The sequence below is a fragment of the Amblyraja radiata genome, chromosome 39, assembly GCF_010909765.2.
Source record: "Amblyraja radiata isolate CabotCenter1 chromosome 39, sAmbRad1.1.pri, whole genome shotgun sequence".
NCBI lineage: Eukaryota > Metazoa > Chordata > Chondrichthyes > Rajiformes > Rajidae > Amblyraja > Amblyraja radiata.
The window spans coordinates 3362173-3389026 of NC_045994.1; the positions used below are offsets into that span (position 1 = coordinate 3362173).

At 45.1% G+C, this 26854-nt stretch overlaps 1 protein-coding gene across 1 annotated transcript; it reads right to left on the minus strand.

Annotated features, from left to right (window-relative positions):
- Nucleotides 1–10712: 10712 nt before the first annotated feature.
- myl7 (myosin light chain 7) lies at nt 10713–24960 on the minus strand. The gene is made up of 7 exons (XM_033013896.1): nt 24888–24960; nt 19562–19666; nt 17783–17858; nt 16947–17051; nt 14216–14294; nt 12462–12510; nt 10713–10918 (listed from the first exon to the last, which is right to left on the minus strand). The coding sequence occupies exons 1-7, from the start codon at nt 24888–24890 to the stop codon at nt 10814–10816; spliced, it is 522 nt and encodes a 173-aa protein (XP_032869787.1). The 5' UTR covers nt 24891–24960; the 3' UTR covers nt 10713–10813.
- Nucleotides 24961–26854: the final 1894 nt, after the last annotated feature.

A 26854-nucleotide genomic window follows, 5' to 3' on the forward strand; every position in this document is an offset into this window, starting at 1 on the left:
CCACACACTCTCCCCTCTCTCTTTCCCCTCTCTCTCTGTTTCTCCTCTCACCTCTCTCTCTTCCCCCCTCTCTCCTCCTCTCTTCCCCATTTCTCCCTCCTACCTCACTCTTCCCCTTGCCCTCTCTCCCCTCTCTTTCTCCTCTGTCTCTACCTCTTTCTCTTTGCCCCCCTATCTCTCTCTTTCCCCCGTTTCTCTCTTTACCCCTCTCTCTTTTACCACCTCTCTCTCTTCCCCTTCTCTCTCCCATTCTCTACTACCCTCTTTCATCCCTCTCACCCCTCTCTCACCCCTCTCCCACCTCTCTCTCCCCTCTCTCCCCCCCCTCCCTCTTCTCTCTCTCCATTCACTCCCCCTCTGTCTCTCCCCTCTCTCTCCTCTCACCCCCCTCTCTCTCTCCCCACTGTCTCCCTGTCTCCTTCCCCTCTCTCTCTCTCCACCTCCCTTTGAGAGTCTGTCCCTTCGGCACAGAGACTCTCGCGGCAGCGGCGCAACGCTTCCGACGCCTCCAACGGACCGGGACACTCGCACTGTCCGGAGTGCTCCATGGCCAGAGCTGCAGCGAGTGACACGCCGGCCCCAGCAAACACTCGTCCGTCCCGGCTCCCCGCATCTGTTCGGGCCGCTGGTTCTGCTCCCATCGCTCCCGCAGCCCCGGTTCTGCAACACCCGCGGACCATGCAGTTTATCTGAGTTTTTAAATTTTCGTTGATCACAAAATTTCTCACCACTGAGCGTGAGAAATTTCTGATGAGCGTGAGGGCGTGAGAGTTTTCTTGAGGGCGTGAGTCTCACGCTCAGAGCGTGAGAGTTGGCAGCCCTGTTATATTGTCATATCTCCCGAAGCCGAACAATGGAATTCTTAATTGCAACTGCACAACAGATATATAACATAGTAAACTGTAAACCCCATAATAGCAAATAAGTTCAGCAGTTAATTAAAAAACAGACAAATAAATGGACAATAATAGTGTAAAAATATTGTCCCAAAGTCTATTTAGTTCAGAGCTTATTTGGAGGTTGTAGTGTTCAATAACCTGATGATTCTCAGGAAGAAGCTGCCCCTGAAAGTGGACATTACAGTTTTCCGGCTCCTATACCTTCTTCTCGATGGAAATAAATGGTTATACAACATTACCCTTTGCTGCACGAAAGACGGCAGATAGGTCGCATACAATGTGGTGGAGATCGGGAATTTCTTTATCTAGTGATTGAGGGATGAGTATTAAACGCAGCACCAAAAGTAACTCCTTTCAATGCTCGACAAAGTGCTGGAGTAACCGAGCGGTTCAGACAGCATCTCCGGAGAACATTGGGCCCTTCTTTCGACTGAACTTCAGAATTGTGTCGGAAGGAACTGCAGATGCTGGTGATATCAACCGTCTCAACTTTTCCACTCCCCTGACCTGCTCTAATCTCACCCCCTCTGAATGTACAGCCCTTCGCTCACTCTGCAGCCACGGTGCCACCCCAACATTATAATCAAACCCGACGACAAGGGAGGTGCTGTGGTAGTCTGGCGTGCTGACCTCTACTGGGCTGAGGCCAAGCGACAACTCTCAGACATCCCCTCCTAATTATCCTTGGACCACAATCCCAAAGACGAGCACCAAGCCTTAATCTCCCATTTCTGATTTCATCACTTCTGGCTGTCTGCTTCCCACAGCCTCCAACTTTATCGATTCCCAGCCCCGCACAGCCCCGTTTTACCTTCTCCCACAAATCAATCAATGCAACTGCCCTGGCAGACCCATTGTTTCTGCCTGCTCCTGTCCCACTGAAACGATTTCCACATACCTCGACTCCATCCTATCCCCCCTAATCCAATCTCTCCCGACCTATGTCCAAGATACCTCACATACCCTTCGTCTCTTTCATAACTTCCACTTTCCGAGCCCCGACTCCCTCATCTTTACAATGGACGTTCATTCACTCTACACCTCCATCCCCCTCCAGGAAGGCTTTAAAGCCTTCCTCGACCGCAGAACCATCCAACTTCCCGCTACTATGGCCCTTTCCCATCCACCCCTCTCCAATCACCACTTAACACCCACTTACAGCCTGACTACAAAGACTGCAAAGACTGGGCCCTCGTCCACTACCCACCCCCTCCTTGCTGCCCAACATCAGTCTGGCCACTTCTCCATTACCAACAATAGAAATTGAGGAGGTGGAGAAGCTATTCAGTAGACAGTAAAGCCAGAAACCTCCAGGACCAGACAATGTTTCCCCTTCTACCGTCAAGTTCTGTGCCGAACAACTGGCATCGGTCTCCACAGACATTTTCAACCAGTCCCTGCAAACCTGTACTGTCTCTGCCTGCTTCAAAGTCTCCACTATTGTCCCTGCACCCAAAAAGACAAGGATTACTGGTCTTAATGACTACAGGCCTGTCGCACTGACCTCTGTAGAAGACCCTTGAAAGACTTGTAACATCACAACAAGAGGAACACTTGTAACTTCATAACAAGAGGAGTTGAGTATAGGAGCAAAGAGGTCCTTCTGCAGTTGTACAGGGCCCTAGTGAGACCACACCTGGTGTATTGTGTGCAGTTTTGGTCTCCATATATGAGGAAGGACATTCTTGCTATTGAGGGAGTGCAGCGTAGGTTCAGAAGGTTAATTTCCGGGATAGCGGGACTGTCATATGCTGAGAGAATGGCAGGCTGGGCATGTATACTCTGGAATTTAGAAGGATGAGAGAGGATCTTATTGAAACATATGAGATTATTAAGGATTTGGACATGCTAGAGGCAGGAAACATGTTCCCGATGTTGGGGGATTCCAGAACCAGGGGCCACAGTTTAAGAATAAGGGGTAAGCCATTTAGAACAGAGATGAGGAAACACTTTTTCACACAGAGAGTTGTGAGTCTGTGGAATTCTCTGCCTCAGAGGGCGGTGGAGGCCGGTTCTCTGGATGCTTTCACGACAGAGCTAGATAGGGCTCTTAAAAAGAGCTAGGTAGGGCTCTTGAAGATAGCGGAGTCAGGGGATATGGGGAGAAGGCAGGAACGGAGTACTGATTGTGGATGATAAGCCATGATCACATTGAATGGCGGTGCTGGCTTGAAGGGCCGAAAGGCCTACTCCTGCACCTATTTATTGTCTATTGTGTTCTGGCTCAGCTGAAAAATATCACAAACCCCCTCTGTAGTTTGCATACTGGGCCAATAGATCACTGGATGGCACAGTCAACCTGGGCCTGCACTTCATCCTCCAGCACTGAGACCGCCAGGGGTCCTATGCAAGGATTTTGTTTGTTGATTTTAGCTCAGCATTCAACACCATTGTGCCAGAGCTACTACACTCCAAACTATCCAAGTTGACTGTGCCTAAACCCCTCTGTCACTGGATCACCAACTTCCTGACAGACAGGAAGCAACAGATAAGGCTGGGAAGGCACATCTCGGACCTGCAGACCCTCAGCATAGGAGCACCGCAAGGCTGTGTACTCTCTCCTCTCCTTTAGTCTCTACACCAACGACTGCACCGCCACGGACTCATCTGTCAAGCTTCTCAAGTTTGCGGACGACACAACCTTGATTGGACTGATCCAGGATGGGGAGGAATCTGCCTACAGACAGGAAGTGATACAGCTGGCGTCCTGGTGCCTTCGTAACCTGGAGCTCAATGCACTTAAGACAGTGGAATTGATTGTAGACTTTAGGAGAGCTCTCCCTTCCCTCCCCCCACTCACCATCAACAACACCACAGTCACATCTGTGGAGTCTTTTAAGTTCTTTGGAACCATCATCTCCTAAGACCTGAAATGGGAGGCCACCATCAACTCCATAGTCAAAAAGGCCCAACAGAGGATGTACTTCCTGCAGCAGCTGAGGAAACACAATCTGCCACAGACTGAAGAAGGGTTTCAGCCCGAAACGTTGCCTATTTCCTTCGCTCCATAGATGCTGCTGCACCCGCTGAGTTTCTCCAGCATTTTTGTGTACCTGCCACAGACAATGATGGTCCAATTCTACATGACCATCGTAAAGTCCGCCCTCACCTTCTCCATCATGGTCTGATTTGGCTCAGCCACCGAGCATGACATCCGGAGGCTGCAGCGAATCGTCCGATCAGCTGAGAAGTTTATTGGCTGCAATCTTCCCCCCATTGACGAACTGTACACTGCAAGGGCCAGGAAGCGAGCGGGTGAGATCATCTCTGACCCCTCGCACCCTGGCCACAAACTCTTTGAATCACTTCCCTCTAGAAGGCGACTCCAGACTGCAGAGGGTCAAAGCCGCTACAGCCAGACATAAAAACAGCTTTTATTTCACGAGCAGTAGCTCTACTCAATAACCAAAAGCCTGTCGCCTCCTTTTGCTCTGGGATTTTATCTCATTCACATGTTTAAACTATAACGTTTTATTATTAGTGTTTACTGTTTTACGTGTCATTCTTAATTGTTACTGTATGTCATGTTGTTACTTGCGAGCGGAGCACCAAGGCAAATTCCTTGTATGTGTACACACTTGGCCAATAAACTTATTCATTCATTCACTAAAGGGGCTGTCCCACTTGGGCAACCTAATCTGCGAGTTTAGAAGAGTTTGCCCTGGACTCAAACTTGCAGCATGGTCGACACGAGGTCCTAGGAGGCCGTATGAGGTGGCTGGAACTCTCCTTCGCTGACAGGCCATTTGTATTGGCTCACTGGAGTTTCACGACCTAGGAAGACGTACCGGTAGGTAAAATACCCGCTAACTTTATTAAACTTCTTAAAAGTGGCTCCACTGCTTCTCCCCCCCCCCCCTTCTCTCCCCTTCTCCTCCTCTTCTCCTCCCCTTCTCTCCCCTTCTGTCACTTCTCTTGAAGGTCGAAGGCACTCTTCTGGACTCGTGGATTAGGTCGCCCAAGTGGGTAAGGCCCTTAACTCCACCTACTCTACCTCACCCGCAACAACTTCATCGGCTCCTCCCGCTTCCACCAAGTCCAGGGCATAGCTATGGGCACCCGCATCTCCCCAAGCTACGCTTGCCTCTTTGTAGAGTACGTTGAACAATCCCAGTTCCAGGTGTACACTGGCCCTATCCCCGAACTCTATCTCCGTTACATTGAAGACTGCATCAGTGCTACCTCCTGCACCCATGCAGAACTCATAGACCTCTTCGACTTCACCACCAATTTTCATCCTGCACTCAAATTTACTTGGACCATCTCCGACACCTTCCTCCCCTTTCTTGATCTCACCATCTCCATCACAGGAAATAGAGTATTGACTGACGTCTACTACAAACCCACTGACTCCCACAACTATCTAGACCACACTTTTTCCCACCCTGCTTCCTGCAAACAATATCTCTTACTCCCAATTCCTCCATCTACGCCGCATCTGCGCCTAAGACGATGTGTTCCATACCAAGATATCCGAGATGTTCTCATTCTTTAGGGAACGGGGGTTCCCCTCTCCCATCATAAATGTGGCCCTCACTTGTGCCTCCTCGGTACCCCGCAGCTCCATGCTTGCTCCCCCTCCCCCTAGTCACAACAGAGACAGAGTCCCCCTAGTTGCATCACATCAGCCGTCGCGTACAACACATAATGGTCCCAAATTTCCACCACCTCCAACGGGATCCCACCAACAGTCACATTTTCCCATCTCCACCCCTTTCCGCCTTCCACAGAGACCTTTCCCTCTGCAACTCCCTGGTTAACTCATCCCTTCCCACCCAAACCACCCCTTCCCCAGGTACCTTCCCCTGCAACCACAGAAGATGCAAGTCCCTATACCTCCTCCCTCGACTCTGGCCAGGGACCCCGACAGTCCTTTCAGGTTAGGCAGAGTTTCACATGCACCTCCTCCAACCTCATCTACTGTATCCGTTGTTCAAGATGTGGACTCTTATACATCGGCGAGACCAAACGCAGATTGGGCGATCGTTTTGCGGAACACCTTCACTCAGCCCGCCTGAACCAACCTGATCTCCCGGTTGCTGGACACTTTAATTCTCCTTCCCATTCCCACACAGACCTTTCTGTCCAAGGCCTCCTCCATTGTCAGAGTGAGGCTAAAAGCAAATTGGAGGAACAGAATCTCATATTTCGGTTGGGCAGCTTACAGCCCAGTGGTGTGAATATTGATTTCTCTCACTTCAGGTAACCCCGGCATTCCCTCTCTCTCTATCCCTCCCCCACCCAAGTCAAGATTCTCATTTTCACCCAACAAACAGCTACCAACGACCTGGTTCCTTTATCGTTGTTACTTTTTTGCATATCTTTCATTTATTGTTCACCTCTCTACATCACCGTTTATATATCTCTCGTTTCATTTATTCCTAACCAGTCTGAAGAAGGGTCTCGGCCTGAAACGTCGTCCATTCCTTTTCTCCAGAGATGCTGCCTGTCCCGCTGAGTTACTCCTTTTTGTGCAAATCTTCGGTTTATGGGGGGCAGGGTGACGCCCCTTAAAATAAGGGAAGAGGTTCCATGCCAGTGGGCCACATGAGTGGCAAGGGTGGGGGTAAAATTGTGTAATTTGTGTAAACAGTATTGAATGTATGTATAACCTCCGAGAATGTCAGATAGAGTTTTGTAAGGATCATGTATTGTATATATTTATTTCTCAAATAAAGTCTATTTTGATTTTTTTTTAATCACCTTGGCTTGCACACACCAGCAAATCTGTAAGGTGCATCTTGCCCCATCTGTGGTAGAGTTTGCAGATGCCATACTAGCCTAATTAGTGATCTCAGACACAACAAATCTGGAGTAGAAGCAAGTCATAGTTGATCCCAAGAGACAGGCCTCCTCCACTGTCAGAGTGAGGTGAGGCCCAACGCTAATTGGAGGTGCAGCACATCAGTTTTCGCTTGAGCAGCTGACAACCCAGAGGTATGATTTTGATTTCTCTAACTTCAAGTAACCCACTGCTTTCCCTCTCTCTCCGTCCCTCCCCAAACCCTAGTTCTCGTTGTCACCTTCACCTCAGCTAATAATGAACCGTTCAACATTTCCCTTGATCATCGTCCCCGTTGCTCGGTGTTTTCACACCCTACCCTTCCATATCTCTATGTCTCCCTCTCCCCTGACTCTCAGTCTGAAGAAAGATCTCGAGCCGAAACGTCACCCATTCCTTGTCTCCAGGGATGCTGCCCGGCCCTCTGAGTTACTCCAACATTTTGTGTCTATCAGACAGCCTAAGATGGTGGTTACTTGAATGTAGTATAGACACTACGTCTAGACTTATTGTGCTAAACAGAATTCTTCAATGCTATAACTGTGGACAAGGAGTATATCATTGAGTACCACACTGATACTGATACTGTAGGACACAGGCAATCGACACCGGGCCAAAGCATTGCAACTACAAGACGATGAGGTGGGTGATGTTGAGAGTAGATGGTTTATTCCCAAATTTCTCAGTGGAATTAAAGTGACATCATTGTTTTTTATTAAATCACCTTAAAGTGCTTTCGATTTTGCCCATTAGTAATGCAAATGAGAACTGAGTGCACATTATTACCGCGTGGCCAGTGATGCCGTGTTTATATTCACAAACCCATTGAGCCATGCGGAATAGGAGGAATCAAAGAGCACCGAAACAGGCCATTCAGCCCAACTCATCCATGCCCACCAAGATGCGAATCTGAGCTAGTCCTATTTGCCTGTGTTTGGCCCATATCCCTCAAAACCTTTCCTATCCATGTACCTACTTTAATCGGCAGCCCATTCATACACGCCCCTCCCTCTGCGTGAAGAAATTGCTCAATATCCTCAGCGATAAAGGCCAGCATTGATGTACAGCTGAGAATTGTAGGGGAATGGAGTTAGGGGTTGGAAAATAAGACAGGTTGCTGCTCTTTGTAATAATAATAATAATAATGGATGGGATTTATATAGCGCCTTTCTAATACTCAAGGCGCTTTACATCGCATTATTCATTCACTCCTCAGTCACACTCGGTGGTGGTAAGCTACTTCTGTAGCCACAGCTACCCTGGGGCAGACTGACGGAAGCGTGGCTGCCATTCTGCGCCTACGGCCCCTCCGACCACCACCAATCACTCACACACATTCACACACATTCACACACAGGCAAAGGTGGGTGAAGTGTCTTGCCCAAGGACACAACGACAGTATGCACTCCAAGCGGGATTCGAACCGGCTACCTTCCGGTCGCCAGCCGAACACTTAGCCCATTGTGCCATCTGTCGTCCCATGAAAGGCATCTGGTGCAAGTGTGAATGGCCAGGTATATCCCTCAACCACTGAAGATCCTGTCCAGCCTCACAGTCTAGGCTGACTCAGGAATTATTGACATTTAGGCTTTAGGGATACTGCAAGGAAACAGGCCCTTCAGCCCACCAAGTCCGTGCCAACCAGCAATCCCCGTTCACTGACACTATCTAACACACCAGGGATATTATACATTTTTACCAAACTTGTACGCCTTTGGAGTGTGGGAGGAAACCAGAGCACCTGGAGAAAACCCACGTGGTCGCAGGGAGAAGATAACAAACTCCGCGGAAACAAGCGCTTTGGGCCCCCGAGTCCACGCCAACCATCGATCACCCACACACCAGTGCTATCCTACACACAAAGGACAATTTACAGAAGTCAATTAACGTATAAAACTGCACGTTTTTGGGACGTGGGAGGAAACCGGAGCACCCGGAGAAAACCACCTGGTCACTTGGGGAACGTGCAAACTCCGTACAGGCAGCACCCATAGTCAGGATCGAACCCAAGTCTCTGGCACAGTAAGGCAGCAACTCTACCGCTGCGCCACCGTGCTGCCCTGAGGTACAGGTTACTGAGGCTGGCTCTGTAAAGGTGTAAATAAATAGGAATCTTCACCTTGTAGGGAAATAGAAACAAGGCAAAGGACCAGGAAAATATAATTGGTTTCCGGGGTCTGGGGATAACTTGATTGTATGGAGACAGTGCTGAATTGCAATCGTGATGTGTAGGAAAGAACTGCAGATGCTGGTTTACACATGGTTTATGTCTCTGGATAGATGCAACCTGTCCCGCTGAGTTACTCCGGCATTTTGTGTCTATCTTCTGAATTGCAATCGTTATCTTTAGATTCTTATGTTAGATTGGCAGCCTATGTGTATGTCACTGCGAAAATTAACCATTTACAATCACAATGAACGATTTAGAATGTTTTTAAACTGATGATGTTGAAAATCTGAAATAAAATGGACAATGTTGGCTGTACTTAGCAGGCAAATTAGTGTCTGTGGAACGAGGAATAGAGTTCATGTTTCTGGTCAAAGACTCATCGTCTGACCACGGTTCTCCCACCTGGAACGTTAGCTGCAACATACATAAAACTTTGCCTGGTTGGCCAAGTCCGGGGAAGTTGCAAAGAGGTTGTAAAATGTTCAATGGCTGATGAGTAAACTGGTGAAACAATGGCTCACTGGCACAATGGTAGAGTTGCTGCCTCACGACGCCGGAGACCCGGGGTCGATCCTGACCTCGGGTCCTGTCTGTGTGGAGTTTGCACATTCTTCCTGTGACCACATGAGTTCCCTACAGGTGTTCTGGTTTCCTCCCACATCCCAATGACTTGCAGGTTTGTAGGTTAATTATCCTACATAAAATTGCCGCTGGTGTTGGGGGAGTGAATGAGAAGATGGGACAACATAACTAGTGTGAACAGGAGATTGATGGTCAGAAGACAGAAAGACACAAAATGCTGGAGTAACTCTGGAGAGAAGGAATGGGTGATGTTTTGGGACGAGACTCTTCTAGTGAAGGGTCTCCCATTCCTTCTCTCCTGAGATGCTGCCTGTCCCACTGAGTTACTCCAGCATTTTGTGTCTATCTTCGGTTTAAACCAGCATCTGCAGTTCCTTCCTGCACATGATTGATGATCAGCATGGTGGGCCGAAGGGCTTGTTTCCATGCTGTATCTTTAAACTAAACTAAAAAACTAAATGTAATCTATTCGAAAAATTAAAAAAGCAGAATTGTTTTTTTTTAAGGTTTTAGATTGGAAAACATTTTTTATATAAGGTATTTGGAACCTTGAGCATGAAATGCAGAAAGACCATTATAAATTATGCAGTAAGAATGCATCCAGAGAACTGACTAGAGTTGTGCAGGAAGGAACTGCAGATGCTGGTTTAAACCAAAGATAGACACAGAAAGCTGGAGTAACTGAAGAAGGGTTTCGGCCCGAAACGTTGCCTATTTCCTTCAGCACTTTTGTCTACGCCGAAGTAACTCAGCGGGTCAGATAGCATCTGAAGAAAGGTCTCGACCCAAAACGTCACCCATTCCTTTCTCCAGAGATGCTGCCTGACCTGCTGAGTCACTCCAGCTTTTTTGTGTCTATCTTCGAACTGAAGAGAGGTTTGGTTACCTTATCTAAAGGACCACAGAGTTGCTTTAGAAAGATAGCAGCAAGAGTGATTTTTAGATGAAAGAATTTTACGCAAGGAGAAGTTGAGTTGATATTCTGCGGTAAAAAGAATGAGCTGTAATAAGATTACCAGATTTTGTGATGTTTTTTTCTCCTGATTGAAGACTCTTCTAGATCTAGGGGATCATAGTCTCAGAATCATGGTTGCCCAATTACGACCAAAATTAGAAATTCTTCCAAAGGATGGAAATCTGAGGAATTCTCTGGTGTTGCGGTTGCTTGAATGTTGAGTATAGGCCATGTTTGATTTTTAGTTAATAATAGATATCGAGGTAATGCAGCATGGTGCGGAAAACCCCAAATCTTATCGAATGTTTAACCAACTCAGATGGATGAACGGTCAACTGCTGCTTTTATTTCTTGCGTTTTTATATTATTTTATTTCTTTTCATTGATGACTGCAGCTCCCCTGCACAATGCAAACAACTTGCATCCTATGCTTCTTCCTTTTCATCTCCGTGTGTGATGATGTAACAGAGGGACTTATAGTCAATGTTTCCGGAGACGTCGATGGGAGTCACAGCAAACATCTGCTGAACCTGTGGGAGGAAGGCACAAGATTATCCCATTGACCAACAAGGGTCAGAGGGTCAGCCATAGGAGTGGGGGGGGAGTGGGGTAGAACAAGGGACAATGGGAACCTGGTGTGGGGGTACCACCGTGATGGAGGGGGGGAAGACATGGGGGAGGATCTGTAACTTTGTAAGCTCCCTTTATGAGCGACTATTTAAATACCGTGGAAAGGTATGCAAGCAAAGAATTTCACTGTGACAATAGATAATAGACAATAGGTGCAGGAGTAGGCCATTCGGCCCTTCGAGCCAGCACCGCCATTCAATGTGATCATGGCTGATCATCCCCAATCAGTACCCCGTTCCTGCCTTCTCCCCAGATCCCTGACTCTGCTATCTTTAAGATCATCTAGCTCTCTCTTGAAAGTATCCAGAGAACCAGCCTCCACCGCCCTCTGAGGCAGAGAACTCCACAGACTCACAACTCTCTGTGTGACAATAAAGTATTTTATATAGAATGAATAAATCAAAATAAAAGGATTCAGAAACCCCCACACACCTTTTTTTAGTTTTGTTTAGAGATACACCGCGGAAACAGGCCAATTCGGCCCACCGAGTTCGCACTGAGCAGTGATCCCCACACATTAACACTATCCTACACACACTAGGGACAATTTACACTTATTCTGAGTCAATTAACCCACAAAGCCGCACGTCTTAGGAGTGTGGGAGGAAACCGAAGATTTCGGAGAAAACTCATGCGGTCACGGGGAGAACGTGCAAACTCCCTACAGACAGCGCCCGCAGTCAAGAGCGAACCCAGGTCTCCATCTCCGTGTGTGATGATGTAACAGAGGGACTTATAGTCAACGTTTCCGGAGACGTCGATGGGAGTCACAGCAAGGCAGTGCCCGTGTTTATTTTTGTGCTACTAAACTCACAATTCCCAACATTTCAAAGTCTCCAACATTTAAATGTCAACACATAGCTTTATCTGCAGAACTTGGATCGGGACCCTTCTTCAGACGGATTGAGCTGGAGAGCAAGTTGGAAGGGAAGAGCAGCAGGACAAACCTTGGTGAGTGATAGGTGGATACAGGTGAGGGGGGGCGTGATTGGCAGATGGTTGGACTAAGGCCAGAGATGAAAAGACAAAGCTTGTGGGATAAGGATAGAAGAAGTGCAAACTGTGAAGCCAGAGGAAGTAATCTAGGTTGAAGGGGAGGGAGAAGGGGAGAATTGGATGCAAGTGCAGGTGGGGCAAAGAGAAGAGGGAGGTGAAGGGGGGGGGGGGGGTGAGGGCAGGGGGGGGGGGAGGGTGGGAGGGCAAGGGGGGTACGAATGAGTTTTACTGTATAAAATGTTTTTCACTATGTACACAACCACTGGTATCCACATCATGTGGTCTTATTATTCACAGAAAACATCCCCAATCTCTGCAGCGCTGCTTTCTCCAATGGGTTCCTTGTGATTCGAACAAAGTATCATTGACAAAGCTTGTCGAGTACTGGGAATTTCAGACTTTAGACAGTTTTAACTTTAAACACACAATTTAATGGTAAAACCTTACCTCATCTGCACTGAACTTATCAGCTTGTGACATCAGCAAACTCTTAAACCTATGAAAACAAACAAATTGTATAAGTGCAATGTTAATGTCCTCACCAGAATAGATCATTAGTGACGTTGATTAGACAGTATGAACTTATTTCTGCTCAATCCATAATTAGATCAACTGAGATAGATCCCCGATAGCTTTAATCTTGTTCTCTTATCAGTGAGTAAACTAATGTTATTTCAAGAGTGCATCTCATGTCCTCAGATGTGAAGCCAATGAAGCAGATAGTTGCTGTTGGGTTGTGGGATGTATCCCTGTGTAAGATGTGTTGTGCACCCCCCACAAATAGCAGTCAGCGTTTGTTTTATATGACTGCTTTGTAATTTTGTAATTAGCTACAATTTGGTAACAAACTAATTATATACTTTAATTTCAAGTCATCTAAGTAAGATTGTTTCATATTTGTTTCAGAATGCTTCAATCTATAATAACTGAAACTTTCTTTCAGTTCTCTTAAATTTTAAGAAAGTTATCGGCTTTTAAATGTTCTCGATCACAGCTTTTGTGTTAAGTCAATGAAAAAGCAATAGGGAACAAGATGCCAATTTCCGAGTATGAAAATGGCCATAACCTTTTTAATACTGAAGATATGAAAGTGAATTAGGTGTCAAATTAAACTTCTTTTTATGCTTTATCTGATGGGATAAATTAAAGACTTGATTTTTTAAATCTCAAAATGTTGTAACATTGCTATACTGTACACATTGATGATATCACTACACGCAGAAAATGCAACAGGAAAATTACATTGGTGTAGAAGTGAATTACATTAGGCTACAATTTCCCAATGAGCAAGATTTTACTAGGAATGATGCACAAAAACAGCAAAATATGCCTCAAATTAAAGCCATGCTATTACGGCCTAAATATGGATGCAATTGGACTTCCTGCAATCAAACGCTAGTTGCTAGTCACTTCAATAATGTGGCCTGAATATCTGCTGCTGCCTTATACAAATTTTGTGAGAATCCAGAGAGACACACAGATAAAGAATGTAAGGTGCTAAAACGAGACAAAGTTCATAAAAAGGTAGAATAGATTATTGTCAGAGAACTAGAATGGGGGAGGGATGGAGAGAGAGGGTTACTTGAAGTTAGAGAAGTCAATGTTCATACCGATGGGGTGTAAGCTGCCCAAGCAAAATATGAGGTGCTGTTCCTCCAATTTGAGTTGGGCCTCACTCTGACAATGGAGGAGGCCCAGGACAGAAAGGTCAGTGTGGGAATGGGAGGGGGAGTTAAAGTGTTTAGCAACCGGGAGATCAGGTAGGTTTAGGTGGACTGAGCAGAGGTGTTCAGTGCCTCGTATTTTGTTTGGGCAGCTTACAACCCAGCGGTTAATATCGACTTTTCTAGCTTCAAGTAACCCTTGCGTTCCCTCTCTCTCCATCCCTCCCCCTTCCTAGTTCTCCGACCTGTCTGTCTGTCCCCCTGATTAAATTTTTATCTTTCTCACCTTCCTCCAGCTATTCTACATCTTCCTTGGACTTTGTCCCCTTTGAAGTCCCGTTTTCACACCTTACATTCTTTATCTCTGTGTCTCCCTCTCCCCTGACTTTCAGTCTGAAGAAGGGTCTCGACCCGAAAAGTCACCCATTCCTTCTCTCCAGTGATGCTGCCTGTCCCGCTGAGTTACCCCAGCATTTCTTTACTATCTCCTGCAAATCTTTTCGGTAACCTTGATTTTGAGCTCATGGTCGTACTCACACGTCCTTGTTGACGTTCCCTGTACCTTGAGTATCGAATAGTTTGAATGCATTCAGAATGGTTTCCTCTGGATCAGTGCCTGTAGGAATAAAGTGAGCTCTTAATTATAACCATATAACCATATAACCATACAACAATTACAGCACGGAAACAAGCCATCTCGGCCCTTCTAGTCCGTGCCGAACACGTATTCTCCCCTAGTCCCATCTACCTGCACTCAGACCATAACCCTCCATTCCTTTCCCGTCCATATAACTATCCAATTCATTTTTAAATGATAAAATCGAACCTGCCTCCACCACCTCCACTGGAAGCTCATTCCACACAGCTACCACTCTCTGAGTAACGAAGTTCCCCCTCATGCTACTCCTAAACTTCTGTCCCTTAATTCTCAAGTCATGTCCTCTTGTTTGAATCTTCCCTACTCTCAGTGGGAAAAGCTTATCCACGTCAACTCTGTCTATCCCTCTCATCATTTTAAAGACCTCTATCAAGTCCCCCCTTAACCTTCTGTGCTCCAAATAATATAGACCTAACTTGTTCAACCTTTCTCTGTAACTTAGTTGCTGAAACCCAGGCAACATTCTAGTAAATCTCCTCTGTACTCGCTCTATTTTGTTGACACCCTTCCTATAATTAGGCAACCAAAATTGTACACCATACTCCAGAATTGGCCTCACCAATGCCTTGTACAATTTTAACATTACATCCCAACTTCTATACTCATTGTAATTGATTGCATTTGCAAGAAACAGTGCAGTAGGACAGATGGAGTCACTGTCGGATACAGCTTGCAAAACAAAAAAGACCTATTTATAGCTATCTGGACAGTCCAAAGCACTTGAAACCAATTTAAATACTTTTGACATGCAGTCACAGTTGTAATGTAGCGAATATAGCAGCCAATTTGCCCACAATAGGCCCCTGTGAATAGTTGCATGATAATACCCACTGTCTATTTTAGCTGAGCAAAAAAACAAAGTGCTGGAGGAACTCAGTGGCTCAGGCAGCATCCGCGGAAGGACATGTGCAGGCGGGCAATGTTTCAGGTTGGGACCCTTCTTCAGACTGAAGAATTGCAATCTTGTAAAAAGGTAGACTAACAATGCTGGAGAAACTCAGCGGGTGAGGCAGTATCTATGGAGCGATGGAACTAGGCAACGTTTTGGGTCAAGACCCTTCTTCAGACTGATGTGAGGGTGGGGGGAGGGGGGGGGGAAGAAGAATGGAAGAGGCGGACCCAGTGGGCTGAGGGAGGGCTGAGAAGGGGAGGAGAAAGCAGGGACTACCTGTAATTAGAGAAGTCAATGTTCATACTGCTGGGGTGTAAACTGCCTGAGCGAAATATGAGGTGCTGCTCCTCCAATTTACCATGGTCCTCACTCTGGCCATGGAGGAGGGCCAGGACATAAAGGTTCCTTCTTAAACATCTTGTAAAAAGGGATCTTTTTTGACTGAAGGATGTTTGGAGAAAGGACTCAGACCAAAACATCGTCTGTCCATTGCCCTCCATGGATGCCGATTGGCCCGCTGAGTTCCTTCGGCAGTTTGTCTCTTTTAGCGATGTTGATTAAGTGACAAATATCAATAATGGCGCAGCTTAGACGTTGAATGCTATTCCTTAAAACAGTGAAATGGGATCTTTTGCATTGACTGGAGATCTGAAAACCTCCAGCAGAGCGAGTTTGATTCGGCGCTGCAATTTGGAGTGCCAGCCAGCCCAGGGTTTTTGTGCTCAGCACACTTGTGTGGGACTTCATCACCAGCCTTGTGACTCAGAAAGCAAGAATGCTATCAGCTATGGGGACAGCGAGCCTCCAGCACTAACGAGCTTGTGCAAGGAGTAACAAATCATGCAGGAACAATACAAGGAGTAAGACATATGCCAAGATGGCTCATGGAATTCTGCTTTGTCACCGGTGGATATGTTGCCAATCCTTTTGCTCAAACAGAGGAGGTTTACCAGAATGCTGCCTGAACGGGTTTCAGCTACAGGGAGAGTTTGGGTAGACTTGGACTGTTTTCTCTGGAACATCAGAGGTTAAGGGGAGACATGATAGAAACATAGAAACATAGAAAATAGATGCAGGAGTAGGCCATTCGGCCCTTCGAGCCTCCACCACCATTCAATATGATCATGGCTGATCATCCAACTTAGTATCCTGTACCTGCCTTCTCTCCATACCCCCTGATCCCTTTTGCCACAAGGGCCACGTCTAACTCCCTCTTGTATATAGCCAATGAACTGGCCTCAACTACCTTCTGTGGCAGAGAATTCCACAGATTCACCACTCTCTGTGTGAAAAATGTTTTTCTCATCTCGGTCCTAAAAGACTTTCCCCTTATCCTTAAACTGTGACCCCTTGTTCTGGACTTGTTCAGGAAGTATATAAAATTATAGGGTAGACAGTCAGAACCATTTTCCCAGGGGGATAATGTACAACATTGAAGAGCATAGCTGTAAAGAAAGGGGGAATGCTTAATGGAAATGTGTGGGTCAAGTTATTTTTACATACGGAGAGTGGTGGGGGCTTAGAACGCACTGTGAGAGGTGTTGGTGGAGGCAGATAAGATAGTAGCGTTGAAGAGGCTTTTAGATAGGCGCATGAACGTGCAGGGAATAGAGGGATTAGGATGGTGTACAGGCAGATCAGTTTAACTTGGCACCGTGTTCAGCATAAACATCTGTTCTATGTTCTATATGTTAAATATTGCAGGGTTGTTGTCTTACCGTTCAGTTTTTCCCCAAAAAGACTGAGAAACACAGTGAAGTTCATCGGCCCCTTCCCCTCTTTCAGCATCTCCTCCAGTTCTTCATCCTTTACATTCAGCTTTCCTACAAATATATTCATTCACGTTCAAATTCGATCATCTGCATGTTTAAATATTTTTAAATGTGTTTATATTTTTGCATATGTAAATATTTAATTTCTCCAGCATGAAGCTGTTGGCTTTGTAGTGATCACCTAATGTAGTGTTGGTTACATGGTACAATTCCAGTGCTCCAAAGCCAGTCATTCTATTCTCAGGAGACATGTAAGTTCTTTAATACTGGGATTCTGAAACTATCGGATAGCCCAGTCGCTGGAGGGTGGCACAGCTGCTACAGCGGCAGGTACACAAAAATGCTGGAGAAACTCAGCGGGTGCAGCAGCATCTATGGAGCGAAGGAAATAGGCGACGTTTCGGGCCGAACCCCATCTGCAGACTGATGGGGGGTGGGGGGGAGTGGGTTTGTCTACTCTCCTGCTACAGCGGTAGAGTTGCTGCCTTACAGCGCCAGAGACCAGGGTTCGATCCTGGTACAGGTGCTGTCTGTAGGGAGTTTGTACCTTCTCCTCATGACCATGAGGGTTTTCCCCGGTTGCTCCAGTTTCCTCCCACACTCCACAGATGTGCAGGTTTGTAGGTTAATTGACTTTGGTAAAGATTGTAAACCATCCCTCGTAGGATAGTGCTAGTGTACCGGGATCGCTGGTCGGCGCGGACTCGGTGGGCCGAAGGGGCCTGTTTCCGCGGTGTAACTGTCAACTAAAACTAAATTAAATAACAGACATGGTCACCTACCCAGTTGCATGAAGGTCTCTTTCAGGTCCTGTTTGCTGATGATCCCATCACGATTCTGATCGATGCAGCCAAATGCCTGTTCGTTTATGAAAAAGATTTCATCAATATCTCGAGTGGTATTGCTAATGAAATATGATGCTACTCATCACTCATGGTGGACACTTCTTAGTGCAGCCTCTGAAACCAATTGTCCTTTGAGAAACATTTCAATATTACCCAATCATTACTGAAATGATGATCCCGAAATGGGCCGCATAGCAGCACAGCAGTAGAGCTGGTGTCAGAGATTCAGGTTCGATCCTGACTTCGGGTGCTGTCTGTGTGGTGTTTGCACGTTCTCCGCAATTTTCTCCGGGTGCTCCACATCCCAAAGACGTACGTGTTTGCAGGATAATTGGCCTCTGTAAATTGTAGGGAGTGGATGAAAAAGTGGGATACCATAGAACTAGTGTGATCCGATGATCGATGGTCTCGGTGGGCAGAAGGGCCTGCTTCCGCGATGTACCTCAAAGTAAACAGAAGCAAAAATGGAGAAGGAACTGCAAGCCAGATTGCCAGAAGCAATGGGAACCTGATTTTCATTTCCTGAATGCATTTCATGGGTTGTTGGCAGTCAGGGAGGCTGACCTGAGACACCAAGTAATAGCTGAGTGAGGAGAGGAGAGGAGAGGAGAGATTCAGAGGCAGAGGATAGACATAAAATGCTGGAGTAACTCAGCGGGACAGGCAGCATCTCAGGATGGAAGGAATTGGTGACGTTTTGGCTCAAGACCCTTCGTCAGACCTGAAGAAGGGTCTCAACCCGAAACATCACCCATTCCTTCTTTCCAGAGATGCTGCCTTTCCCGCAGAGTTACTCCAGGGTTTTGTGTCCATCTTCTGTGTAAACCAGCATCTGCAGTTCCTTACTACACATTTCGGAGGCAGACGTTTGGGTAAGATTATTGATAGGAGAGTGCTGATGAATTGACGAGGAGAAACAATCATATGGATGAGTTGTAGAGGTCTGAAGAAAGACCAGGAAGTGGTGTATCTACAGAATTTATGGGGAGACAATGAAGCACTCTTTGTCCTGCAGAGACCATGTTAGGAAAATTAGGATCACAATTATTTCAAGGCTGAGTGGTTAATGTCATTGTAGATCAGAGGAAATCCCGCCTGCCCTTCCTACCCCCATAAGCAGTCTCTTGCTCAGCTTAACGTCTCTGGAAACCCAGGCATTCTGGCCTCTCTCCACTGGCTCCCTGTGCGGTTCCGAATAAATTTCAAGATCCTCCTTTATGTCTACAAAGCCCTTAACGGGCTTGCCCCCACCTACATCAAAAGTCTGCTTACCCACCACACCACCTCCAGGTCCCTCAGATCGGCCGACTTGGGGTTACTGAACATCCCGCGGTCCAGGCATAAGCTCAGGGGCGAATGCGCCTTTGCAGCTCCTAGACTGTGGAACAGCATCCCTCTTCCCATCAGAACTGCCCCCTCCATCGATTCCTTTAAGTCGAGACTTAAAACTCATCTCTACTTCCAAGCCCTTCTTGACGTCCTCTGGGGGAGGGCTATATGTATGTAGTGATGTTTGTACTTAATCTATGAACCAATGTTGTATAACGTTAGTACCTCCACCAATGTAAAGCACTTTGGCCAACGAGAGTTGTTTTTTAAATGTGCTATAGAAATAAAAGTGACTTGACTTGACTTGACTTGATCTACTGTAGGAAGATGGACAGGGAAGAGGGAATGTGAGACTGTATTGTTTGGTTCAGCATGTGGACCTCTCACCTCTTTGAACTCCTGAATTTGAGACTGTTCAAACATGGAGAAGACATTGGATGAGCTGCGCAGGGCATGTTTGGTTGAACCTTTCCGAGCCGCTTTCCTGCTTGCCTGCCAACAAACAGAAGCAGAGCAATGGGACAGGATATCAAACCGCGATTACCGTGGCAAACTTTGTATTGCAGCACTCATTTCATCAGTCAATAAAGTACAACTTATCGTGAAACTCAATGATTTATGGAAAATAAAACATGGAGTATGTTGTTAAAAAATATTATTGACAAAGGTGATTAATATCAGTTCCATCTTGTCAGTCTATCATTTTAAAGAATACATGGATCTAAAAATGCCATCTGCCACATCCATGTTTTTTAGCCAAATATTCTCCATAGGATCGCAGAATCCACCACCCGTTAAAATCTGTGAGGAAGCCGTGACTGGATGCTTATCACCTTCTCCACGGTTCCATGAACTGCGGTCTGCTGTTGTCTGTAGACCAAATCACCAACATGGCAGCACGGTGGCACAGCAGTAGAGTTGCTGCCTTACAGCGCCAGAGCTCCGAGTTCAATCCCCACTACAGGTGCCTGTCTGTACGGAGTTTGTATGTTCTCCCCGTGCCTTGCGTAGCTTTTCTCCGACATCTTTGATTTCCTCCCACACACCAAAGACGTGCAGGTCAATTGGCTTGGTATAAATGTAAAATTGTCCCTAGTGTGCGTAGGATAGTGTTAATGTGTGGGGATCGTTGATCAGTGCGGACTCGGTGGGCAGAAGGGCCTGTTTCCACGTTGTATCTCTAAACTAATACTAACAAACTAAAACTAACATGCCCATAGCTGTTCAATGACCATCATGTCCTTATTCTCCACAGCAACATCAGTGTGTATGGTGGTAAATACATATATGTGTGGGAGTAAATCGTTTTTAACTTTTATTCAAATTCTTTCACACTATCTTTTGTGTTTGATTAATTTTTTTTGTTACCGAATTCGCATTTGTTGATTACTTTCTGGAAACGATCAATAATCTCATTTCAAATTGCTGGAGTAACTCAGCGAGACAGGCAGTATCTGGGAGAAGGAATGAGTGACGTTTCGGGTCGAGATCCTTCTTCAACTGATGAAGGGTCTCGACCCGAAACGTCACGCCTTCCTTCTCTCCAGAGACGCTGCCTGTCCCGTTGAGTTACTCCAGAATTTTGTGTCTATCTTCGGTGTAAAGTAGCAGTTCCTTCCTACACAATAATTTGATTTCTTTGGCTGTTACATTGTCTTTCATTGTGCATAAATCGACCGCTTTCCGTTCCATTATATGTTCCATAAAAACTATATTCAAATCTATCACACCAATTTAAATTAATTTTTGGCAGCTCTAACCAATGCTTTCCTCTGTCAGCTGGTCAAAATGATTATTAAATAATTCTTCTTTCATTCCCTGATGTTTGTTGTTAACATACACTTTTGTTGTCTTTCATACAACTCTGTGCCTACTCATTCTTGACCTTACCGTAAATAAGTTCATGTCATAGTAGCAAAATTATTCCATTCGGCCCATCCAGTCTACTCTGCCGTTCAATCATGGCTGATCTATCTTTCCCTCCCAATCCCATTCTCCTGCCTTCTCCATAAAACCTTTGACACTTACTAATCAAGAACCTGTCAATCTCTGCTTTAAAAATATCCACTGACATGGCCTCCACAGCCGTGTGTGGCAATGAATTCCACAGATTCACCACACTCTGACTAAAGAAATTCCTCCTCATCCCATTTTTAAAGATACATCCTTTTATTTTGAAGCTGTGCCCTCTAGTCTTAGACTCTCCCACTAGTGGAAACATCCTCTCCGCATACACTCTATCCAGGCCTTTCACTATTGGGTAAGTTTCAATGAGGTCCCCCTGTTCCCATTCACAGCTGTTTCTCAGTGAGATTACACACCAGCGCTAGAAACAGATGATGGTCCCAGATCGGATTTCATCCATTACCCTGCAATAAATTGCTATTAAATATTCCAGCATTATTTGTCTAATTTCTTTGTTAGAGTTTCTAAGGAGTTGCTCTTTGCTTCTCACAAACTTTATTTTTATTTGAATGGAAAAAATGCTGTTAACATTGTCTGAAAGCCAGTTGAAAGAGTAAGAAGATAAACACAAAACGCGTTTATCTTCTTACTCTTTCAACTAACAACATAGATTGGAATATTTTATGTTGTATCTGCCAAATAACTGCTGAAATCTGAACAGGTATTTTTATAGTAAGTGTATTGCACTCTATTGTGCAGCAATCCAACTCTCAGCCACAGATAATACAGCACTTGATGTTGGATAAACATGGCAAAGTCATCAAAGGGGATTTATCAAAGAACATTTTATGACTGAGATGTGGAATTTGGTTCATGAATAATTTTTAATGGATGTCTTTGAGGAGAGAGAAGGATAGAGAGACTAGAAGGAAATCCAGTAAGTAAAGCCTAGGTAACTGAAGGCTTGATTTCTAAAGGGCCTGTCCCACTTGGCCGTCATTTGCAGGTCACGTTGATGGCGCGCGAAGATTTTGTACATCACAAAATCCTGTGACACCGCGCATCACTGCCTATGTCATCACGCACCATGCGCGCATCACGTGCGTGTCACGACGCGCGCCTCATGCATCATGACGCGTAAATGATGTTGCGTAAATTACGCGCAAATGACGTCCAAGTGGACAGGCTCATAATGACAGAGCAATTATGGGCCTGTCCCACTTTGGCGACTCTTCAGGCAACTGCCAGGGTCTAGTTTTAATGGAATTCACCTACGACACCTCGTGACAACCTACGACAGCAAACATTGTCGCCACTGTTGCCGAAACATTTTCAACATGTTGAAAATTTTGCAGCAGTCGCCTGTAGTCGCCCAAAAAATCACCTCAGTGGGACAGGCTTATTATAATTAGGCATATACAAGAGGTGAAGATTAGAGGTGATCATGGTTTCAGAAGCGGGGCTACAGATGGTTAAAAACGTAGAATGGAGGGAGGCCATGGAATTAATAAATAGTTAAACTACAAAGAGCAGGTTTCATGATATGGATTTTATTAAATAAAATGAAATGTTTTCTAGTTAAAGAGGAATCCTATCACTAACAGGACACAGAAATAGCACAAATTCATGCAGCCTTCAAGGATGCATTATTAGGCATTATTAATAATGAATAATGAAAGATTTCTGTAATTTCCATGTAAAATTGAGCTCACTATGAACGATATTTTACTGTAATAATAGAAAGAATCAGGGGCAAGATATTTGGTTCTTCTTCTTCTTCTTCTTCTTCACTGCCATTCAGTGAGATTATGCCCAGTCTTTTACCACTTTCTAGCACACCATTTATTTTGTATTGCTATATTTTACATTGCTTTTTGTATGCCCTGTAAAAGCAATCGATCACTACCTTGAATCTATGCAGCTACTGATGCCCCAAATGGGGTCAAGGAAAGAGCGTTCACGTCGTGGCCCTGTTTTCATCAATCTTTGCACCACCACGCACAAGAAGCACAAGAAGACAGACACCATTGTATGCAGATGCCGAGAAGTGTGTTCAGCTCCTGCTGGGCAACTTCTAATCTTGTGTGTGGACTCAATAAGAAGAAGATGCCCCAAATCACTTGGTGGGAGTGAATTCCAGAGATGATGAAAGATCCCGTTTATCTCAGTCCTGAATGGCCAACCTAATCCAAAGCCTTTGTCAAGATATCCCAGCCAAGGGAAATTTCATTTGTACAAAATTGTGCACAGGAATCCTCCAGAGAGCACCATGGAGGGGTGAAGGAAAACACCAAATGCAAACCTCCACTGCCTTGTGGCTATTACCTTCTTCAGGAAAGGTGAAGACTGGATCTGGGGGAATATGCGGAGGAGATCACCATTTGACATCCAACGGATAGGAAGGTGGACCCAGCAAAGTGTCGTGGAGCGCAATTATGGCACTATGTTCACGTACAACACTGATGGCCATCCACTGCATCCTGACCTATCGCCAGCCGTCTTGATTATGTCTTGCCACTGGATCCAGATAGGCCGGGGCGAGAGAGTGAGGCTGACGATGTGCGCAACTCTCCCTCACTTTAACCCAAGTCAAGCACAAGTCATGACTTCAGGACCCGTACCGCCCAACTGGGCGAAGCAAGATTTTCATCTCTCATCATTTAAAAGATACTTTACCCCTTTCTTATTTTTCTATCAAAGTGTAAATATGAAAGATAAAAGTTAACAGATCATAAGGTCATAAGGAATAGTAGAATTAGGTCATTTGGCCCATCAAGTATACGCCATTCAATCATGACTGATCTATCTCTTCCTCCTAACCCCATTCTCCCCGTAACCTCTGACACCCACACTAATCAAGAATCTCCAGTATCTATCTCTGCCGTAAAAATATCCACTGACTCGGCCTCCACAGTCTATGGCAAAGAATTCCACAGATTCACCACCCTCTGACTAAAGAAATATCTCCTCATCTCCTTCCTAAAAGAACGTCCTTTAATTCTGTGGCTATGACCTCTAGTCCTAGACTCTCCCACTAGTGGAAACATCCTCTCCACATCCACTCTATCCAAGCCTTTCACTACCTACATTAACTTTTCTGGTTATTTTCTCCAAGTTATTTATTCATGGATCTGTAGCACTGAGACTTCAAATCCTTTAATGTAAAAAAAAGATAGTAAAAAGTAATCAAATATATTAGTCATCCAGATCCTGTGAATGAATTAAATAATTGGGTGAAGAGATCAAACTCAGCGCGCCAGGCTGCCTACTCACCACCACTCCCTTCCAACAGAGGTTGGTAGCCCAGAGGGGCAAAATAGACCAGATACAGACAAGGTAGTAACAAAGAAAATAACTTATGTTCTAAATAATTATGTTTATTGTTATAAAAAGATCTTGTATGATTCGATACTATTGTTACAATCAAATGTGAAAATTGCCCATGCAATTTTACACATCACCTCGACTAATAAATCTTATAACCAGTCCTTCATTCCTTGGATATTCTTTATAAAAGTATCGCACAATACAATATTTCAGAATGAAAATACAAATCGAATTCAAGGCTTCTAAATTTTGATCAATATTTTACGCTGCTTCAGTTAAAGTGTGAGAGTTGCCAATTGTCTAAGAATTTAATACAAACAAAAATGGAAGAAAAGTTGTCAAGAAAAGTGAAAAACATTTGTTTATAAGGCATCTCCTGCCAAAGTTTGAACCATATTTGATCTTGACTTTTTTTTGCAACAAGGAGGGAAAGCCATGAATCAAAAGAGCTTCAGAGCAAAGAAAACATTTTATGACTTACCATTTTGTGTGGCTGGTGTTGAATACAAATGGTGGTGCACGTCAGGTCATGTTTGTCTATATAGTCCTCTTTATCTTTGTTCCTAAAAATGGATACACAGCGATGGCCAGGCCTTACATGGAAATATGCAACCCTGTATCTGACTGTCACAGGACTATGATAACACAGATTCCTTCTCTACGGCCCAGATAGTGGAGAGAGGGCTGAACATTCCAGAGTCATGTTAAACCTTTGAATCAACATTATCAGTTTAGTGCACTATTTACATGGCTGACTTGATTTACTGGGATCCCATTAAACTGTTAAACAGTTGTCTGTACCATTGATGTATCTGATCTGTATTCGTCATCTTTCATACTGAGTACAATGTTTTTCAGATGGCCTCCAATATTGATTCAGCTCCAACTCATTCTTAAGTTTTGTAGCTTCAAGCTCTGCTTCAGAACTTTATTTAGACTGAAACAAATATGTTCCTCTTCAGATGAAATGCTAAATTAAAACCCTGTCCTTTCCAACAACAGTTTCGTCAATCTAATTTTTCTTTCCCAAATCCTTAAACAAATATTGCATCTCATATCCTTAATTCTTCTAATCTGGATTCCAGGCCTGCCACGTACCAAAATAATCCATATCAAAATCACAAATGCCATTCTTCCTTGACGAATGTGACAAAAATACTCCATCTTTCTGAAGCTGATTGCAGCATTTGACAGAACTATCTTTCTGCCACATAACTTTATTGTCGTCCAGCTGAGTGGGAACACTCTCACAACATTACATTCATAAGTCATAAAGTCATAAGGAATAGGAGCAGAATTAGGCCACTCGGCCCATCAAGCCCATTCACTACTAGTTTGGTAGTATTTACTCAAATATAAAGAAGACTGAAACCGCTGCATATGTCCTTAAAACAAACTTATTTCTCTAACTCCACTTCCAGGAAGCTGTGGAGAGTGAAAAAACTGCTGAACCCTGGCTGAGACGATTTGTGGACCATGTTTTTTTGCAGAATTACCATGATTACCTATTCCAACATTCTGAAACATGTCATGTCCTTGTCGTAAGGTCATGTCATAAGGTCATAAGTGATAGGAGTAGAATTAGGCCAATTGGCCCATCAAGTCTACTCTGCCATTCAATCATGGCTGATCTATCGCTCCCTCCTAATCCCATTCTCCTGCCTTCTCCCCATAACTTCTGACATCTGTACTAATCAAAAATCTATCCATCTCTGCCTTAATAATATCTACTGACTTGCCCTCTACAGCCTTCTGTGGCAAAGATTTCCAAGATTCACCACCCTCTGACTAAAGAAATTTCTCCTCATCTCCTTCCGAAAAGAAAGTCCTTTAATTCTGAGGCTATGACCTCTAGTCCTAGACTCTAGGAAACATCCTCACCACATCCAATCTATCCAAGCCTTTCACTATTCTGTATGTTTCAATGAGGTCTCCCCACATTCTTCTAAACTCTAGCAAGGCCCAGCGCTGACAAATGCTCATCATAGGTTAATCTAGTCATTCCTTGGATCATTCTTGTCGTTTTTGGACTTGGTTTTTATCCATATTTTTGAAGACACACAAAGCTCTGCTCCCCTTGCACCAAGCCCATTTCCACATTCCCTTTTAGGCTTGCTGACCACACTGGCTCTCCATTAAGTAACATCTAGATTTTAAAATCTCTCCATAACCTTCAGCCCTCCAACCCTTGAGATACACAGGGTGGTACAGCACATGACCTGGGCCAGATTTAGATGAAGAGAGTGGAACTAAGCTGTTCCACTTGTGAGGCCCCCACCGCGTTGGTTTTCAGGGCTGGCGGCGAGGCAGCGACCGGACATGGCGGCCAAATCTCCCACAATTCAAAGCGAGGGAGAAAGTGCCCAGCGCCGACCAGTTGCCGTTGCAGGGTGCCGGGACGGTGTTGATTGAGGAGCGGGTTGAACGCCGCTCACGGAGTTTGGCTGT